The sequence below is a fragment of the Meleagris gallopavo genome, chromosome 10, assembly GCF_000146605.3.
Source record: "Meleagris gallopavo isolate NT-WF06-2002-E0010 breed Aviagen turkey brand Nicholas breeding stock chromosome 10, Turkey_5.1, whole genome shotgun sequence".
In the NCBI taxonomy this organism is placed as follows: Eukaryota; Metazoa; Chordata; class Aves; order Galliformes; family Phasianidae; genus Meleagris; species Meleagris gallopavo.
The window spans coordinates 23,109,091-23,115,569 of NC_015020.2; the positions used below are offsets into that span (position 1 = coordinate 23,109,091).

General features: G+C 39.6%; 1 protein-coding gene across 1 annotated transcript; it reads right to left on the reverse strand.

Moving 5' to 3' along the window:
• Positions 1-549: 549 nt before the first annotated feature.
• Positions 550-3,463, reverse strand: TXNDC12 (thioredoxin domain containing 12). The gene is made up of 5 exons (XM_010716124.2): positions 3,368-3,463; positions 2,602-2,675; positions 2,009-2,078; positions 1,829-1,912; positions 550-1,404 (listed from the first exon to the last, which is right to left on the reverse strand). Exons 1-5 carry the CDS (start codon positions 3,405-3,407, stop codon positions 1,325-1,327), a joined length of 348 nt encoding a protein of 115 aa, XP_010714426.1. The 5' UTR covers positions 3,408-3,463; the 3' UTR covers positions 550-1,324.
• Between the last annotated feature and the right edge of the window lie 3,016 nt (positions 3,464-6,479).

Below are 6,479 nucleotides of genomic sequence, written 5' to 3' on the forward strand. Positions count from 1 at the left end.
TTCTATTTTTCTTTTCAAGTCCAGTTGAAAACCACTGGATATTAACAACTGTTTACATGGGTGGATGGTGATAGGACAAGGGGAAATGGTTTTAAACTAAGACAGGGGAGGTTTAGGTTAGATACTAGGAGAAAGTTTTTCACATGGAGGGTGGTGACACACTGGAACAGGTTGCCCAAGGAAGGTTGTGGATGCCCCATCCCTGGAGGCATCCAAGGCCAGGCTGGATGTGGCTCTGGGCAGCCAGGTCTGGTGCTTGGCAACCTGCACATAGAGGGGGTTGGTGGTCCTTTCCAACCCAGGCCATTGTATGATTCTATGATATTACCTTAACCTTGACAGCATATATAGTATAGGAATGGCTGAATTATTAGTACATGAAAAGCATCTGTGGTCTTTTAATTACACAAAGGAGAAACCTTCAGCTGTGACACTCAACACTAATAACCACTGCAATGTAAACAAAAATATATTTGCTAGTCCCTACAAACAGAAAGCTATGTTCCTCACAGAAAAACAAAACAAAACAAAAAAAAACTTTTAGCATGCTTATGTTTAAAAAGTTTTAATTCTTCACCCTGGTACAAAAATACAGTACAATGTGATGGCAAGGCATTCACCAGAAAACATTCAAAGAATAAAAGGGAATTCCCCATAATGCTTCAACATAACCCACCTTCACTTTATGAAACAATCAAAAGGTGAGTGCACAAGAAAAAAGTTCAATTTCTGCCCAGGGGCAAATAAAGATGAATCACACAGAATTTTACATAAAAATATGTTTGCAGAGCTCATGACTTCACATGCTATTTGAACATTGATCAAATTTACTCTACTTGGCTTAGTGGCAGAATTCATGGTTCGGGAGGTCTAGAAAACACCTGGCCCAGGAACATGCCCCATTCATAGGAACCCCAGTAAAAACAATGGGATCACATAATACCAGTGAGAAATGAGAGATCCACCCCTGATTAAGTGTCAAAATGCTGGCTACTTCCAATTCTTTCAATTATGCCATTTGTCTTCAAATGAATGTTTTGTCCTACAAACCTCCCTTTTAATATCAAACATTAGTGGTTGCTCAAACACACTAATTGAAGTGTTTGCCATTACCTGGTTGGAAATAACCATTATAGTACACACTGCCAGGCAGAGGAGGAGATAACACTGTAGCTGATGCATGTGTGTGAACTCCAAACAGGGTTTAACTTTACATTATTGACAGGATAATTATGTCCCTCCAGTGCATCTACATTCTTGGTCTGTTTAACTGTTTCCTTTGAGAGTATTGAAGTGATGGAAAAGCATAACTGAGTGTTTTCCATTATAGTTCATCTCCCAGGTGTTTTTGTTTGAAAGCATCACCTGTTAGCTTCTCCTGGGCTTCCTTCATCCCTTGGATAACTGAAAGATCAGAGAGAAATCAACTATTAATCTCAAAACAAAAATGTCAAGGTGCCACACTAATGAAAATATTAAACTAACAGTTACAGAATGCACATCTACAAAGCAACCTAAAGCAAAAAATAACACCAAAATGAAAAAGCCCTGTGCTCTTCTCCCAACTCTGAGAGTTGCGTGATTTTCCATGTGACAAAAGGAGAATGCTTAGGTTCTACAGACATTTTGTAAGTTTTAAAGCGAATCATAACTCTAAATATGGTTCCTCAAAGCATGAAGAGCCACTCACTCACGCTGTAATTCACAGCTCCCTTACACTGTGAAGTATAACTTTTCTCCACTTAAAAATGAAGGTGCTGTCCTTCACTCAGGACACACCTACAGATCCCTCTCACTAAAAATGTACTTCAAGTTATTTCTCACATACCTTGATCAGCATTGGTATAGAAATACTTGTAGCTGGGGTTTCCTTTCTCATTTATGATTTCTGGGTGGACTTTTCCACTGGGATCTTTGAAAAAAAAAAAAAGAAATCAAACAGGAAATATGGGTGGTAACAGTAAGAATGCAGTCCTGTGAGTGGGTTCAACAGCTGCGGATGTCTTACCCATGAAAAGGATTCTGGGAATGTAACCTCCATCAGGACTGAAGGCTTCATCCTTCGGCTCTTCATCATCCTACAAAAGCAAGACAGAAAAGAGGGAATGTGTTAGCAAGATGTAACAAAACACAGCACTGATTTTAAAGAAACAAGCCTTCAGATTCCAGGTACCTGAATAATTTACATCTTGAACAGACAACAGGTATTGCACTGTTTCCACTTTCAAATGAAATAAGGTAATTTCCCCTAAAGAAGTAGAATTTGTGAAATATCAGTGTGCATTAAACACTCTGCTTTGGTGTAGGAACGTCTGATATATTATGAGAGAATGAATATAAATCCCCTTCCTGTGGCAGCAGACAAACAACATTAAACTGTTAAAGAGACAGCAGTGGAGAGTCAGGTTTATAAATGCAATTAAAATAACTACAGTGAAGAAAAATATTTTCAAAACAATTGGCTCTATCAATCAATCTTGCATATCTACTACGAGCGCAAGACTTAGGATATAGAAAAGAAACAGATTCAACCAGTTAAGCAGGATTCAAAATGCTTTATTACCAAGCAGTAATATAGGTACAAATAAGAGTGTGGCCTACCTCAAGGTTGACCATTACAAAATTATGAGCAAGTTCAGAGATCTCCTTAGACTCAGCGAACTTTGGCTTCAAAGCTAATTAAGAAAGAAAAAAATAAATAAAGAGAGAAAGATATGGAAAGACAATGGAAAATATTTCAGGTTTTCAGGTAGGCAGAAAAATCTCTATTCCTCCCTCTAGAGAGCTGGTACTTTTCAGTGAGCAGTAGGGAAATGGAATGTATGCATCAAGTTGCTCAGGCCAGTCTCAGAACAGCAGAGAAGTGATCCCTGCTGAGCAGCCACGCAGTGAAGCTTAACCATCAGCCATATGTCATCAGTTTTGAACCAATGGAACAGAAACAAAAGCTTGCTGTAAACCACCATTTCTCACTCAGCCTATTCATCTTAAGCCTAGTCATTATGATCAGCATGTTCCTTTGCAATACTGAAAAAGACAAAGCCCAGCATTCTGAGAACCAGCAGCTGAAAGTAAGGTAATTTGCTCTTAACTCTCAAATCATTCATTTTCTACAATTTTTTTCTAGCAAAGTGCAGGAAAAACTGCAGCCACTGTAGACATGCAGCTGTTACTTTACTGGCATTTACACAAGGCTGGCTTTTGGCAGTGCTAATAGCTGAAGTGGTGCGATACTACACTGCTCTGGACAAAGTATAAATATACCTAAGCACATTTTGAATGCAAAGTTCACATTTCTCATGTTACATAATTTGTATGCAAAAGTTCACTACGAATTTCATCAAGCTCTAGTATTAAATTCACTCACCTTTACAAGCTCCACACCAAGATTTGTGGATGATAATCATAAGAGGCAAACCACTGCAAAAAAAGGGGAAAAAAAGGAAAAAAAAATGTCAGATAGTTTACATATAAGTTTCTCAACTATTACTTATAAGTTCTATTGCTTGTACGTTTTAACACTCAAAGACATCTACAAAGGCTTAATATAATAGAAAATGCAGAGAGATTCTACTGTATTGTAAGGTTTTGCTGTCTTGCAAAAACTCTCCAATCTTAAAAATGCATTAGAACAGTTCATTAGAAATGTCAATCACCAACCACTCCAGTAGAGAAGGAGATTTTCTCTTTGGAAGGTTTGCTCTCATTTGTTCAGATTTGCACAGATGCACAACTGGTTACGTGTTTCTTAAGAAATTAGTAGTGGTTAGCCACACCAGCTATGGAAGAGATCTCAGAAGGGATTTACACAGCTGCCTAACATAATCCACTGAATGACAGTCTTCCATCAACCCCTCTCCCCACTACTGTCTGCATGTTTCAGACACTTCCTGTTACCGCCTCCCATGATCAAGATCCTCCTTTGAGCAATAATCACACACAATAAACTGGCAAGCCCTTCAGCTTCCAGGCTAATTGCCCTTATCTTAGTATGCTGAAATAAACCTGTGTCAAGTTTGAGAACCGAGAAGGAAGGAGTCTGTGTGGAACCGAAGCCTAAGTAAAATGCAATGTAAAATGACAAAAGTTAGGAATCTAACTTCAATGAATACAGAAAGGTCATTTGTGAAGGACAGTTCAGAGTACTGAGTGTTTCAGGTACACCATGGGAATGTTATTCATTTCTCTTCCCAAATAATTCATTTGACAGTCACTACCTTTACTACCTGGATGTTGATTTCATCACCTAATGTATGTTTTATTTAACCTTGTTCTGAAAAGCCCCTTAGCATTTCACCTTCTAGTCAAGCTTAGCAAGTTTGAATTCTCTAAGCTCCTTGGTAATGTACTCAGGTTACTTTATGTGATTAGACAGAGACTTTAAACACAAAGAATTCCTCATATTTACTGCTGTAAGTGCTTATGATTCAATTAATCCATCTTTACAGCTCTCAATATCTTGACTATTATATCTTTTACCTTCTTAACAAGAAAGGAGTGACATACTTATAGGTGATTTTTATTGCTGTTGAGCACATCTAGTAGTACAACATTTCACACTGGCAAAACCAAACTAGTACAGTAAGTTCAAAAAGGCTAAGAACAAGGATATGGGAAGACGACCCCTTTTTTCTTATCATTAAATCCCTTAAGCAATAGAAAAATATCCAAGGGAAGCTAGTAATAGTGCTATAGCTTCCAGAGCATTAAGAATAACCTAAAATTAGGTTCTTGTTTTAGCTGAAGATTGGTTAGGAAGGAAATCCCTACCAACATTAAGTTTCAGCCTTCAGAACCAGGAAAGGGCAGAGAGGAAGCAATAAACATTTACAGTAGTCCAACACAAGTCTGCCATTTGTAACTGAATGATATGCTGTCATCTTTACACAGGTCTTTGTTTGCAGCAAGGAGCAAGAATACATATTTCCCTGGCAAAGCTCCTTTTACATCCGTGTCCCCACCCTAACAATACTTTTTTTTCTTTTTTTCCCCCCAGTTTCTGGGAATCAAATGCTGAATTAATTCTGGAAAATAGACATTATTCTTATCATCAAGGATCTTCATGTCAGAAGAGATACAAGAAGCAGCTGTAATTGGTACTGCACTGCACTTAAAAATGTATTGATTGATTTTCTATGCAGATTTTAAATGCAAGTGCTCAGTCTTAGAATATAAACTCTTAGCCAGCAAGAAATCACACAAGTTTTAGAGATACTGCATGTGCTTCCTTAGTTTTACTCTTTTTGGCTGCAAAAGTAATGCTATTTACATAAAACCATTTCTGTAGTCATTTTCCCATTCTGAAATGGCTAAATGTCCATTTAGCAACCAGTACATCAGATAAATGGACAAATCACTGAAGCAACTCTTCTTGCCCCACTTCTCCTTGCCCCCATCTCCTCCCAGATAGCACAACACAAAAAAATAAAAGCAGACTGACACTTATTTGCATGAGGGATGAAGCATCCACCAGAACGTGAAACATATAGACAGGCCAGATATGTGGCACAGTAAAGACTGAAATTAACTGAAGCTAAATACAAAAGTAATTACCCAGTCACAACCAGTGCAGACTTAGAGCACTGGCCAAAGCACACTGCCATCACAGCTCATCCTCTCTAAACAAACTCAAGAGCACTCACTCATAAATAATTAGTGTTTTTAAAAGCTTTTAATGATGACCTTTCAGAGAAAAGCCATAGCAAGTTGTTTCAATAAAACAGTTTAAGATTAAGACTGTTCCGTCTAAGGCACGTGTTTTATTGTTAAACTTGAAATGAGAGGTTTAAGTTTCCTAAGCCAGCACCCTGCTTTTGTGCAGAGTTTGCAAATCTATCTGTTGAGTTCAATAGCATTTTGAAAAACAGTTATGTCCCCAGAATACAGCCTCTTCCAGTCCAGGAACTGAAGTCCCCCACTGCAGTTTGATATATCTGGAAGCAGCCTTGGAACAGCAGTCTTCTTATTCAAGACACAGACATGGCAATGAGGAGGGCAGGAGTTCTCCTTATGTTCATCGCTTTGAAGCACTTATGCTCAGTCGCTACACTAGTATTGAGGTGGAGGTCTCCATAGGAGACTTCAGCTGTGTGGGGATGCAACAAGCAAACAAGACATGGGGAGGACATGGTAGAGAAGACAGGGAGATCCTACAGATCCTCTTAGGAGTACAGCTGCTGCAGCACCTCGGTACTGACTTTCTCAGCACTGTCACGGGCTGCGCTATGCGGCACACGGGTCACATAGTGTTGAGGTGCACGCCAGGAGGGCACGTTCCTACAGCTGCAAGCACTTCGGGACGGGAAAGAGCTGCGCCTCACTGGATGCTGCGGCTCAGGTACTGCAGGAACATGCCGGCCAGCTGCTCCAAGTTCTCATCGCTGGGCTGCATTTTAGTGTAGCTGATGAACTGCCTGCGGAGCCGGCTCAGCTCGGCCAGGCTGACGGGCCGCGGCAGCACCAGCCCCCCCTCCACGCCG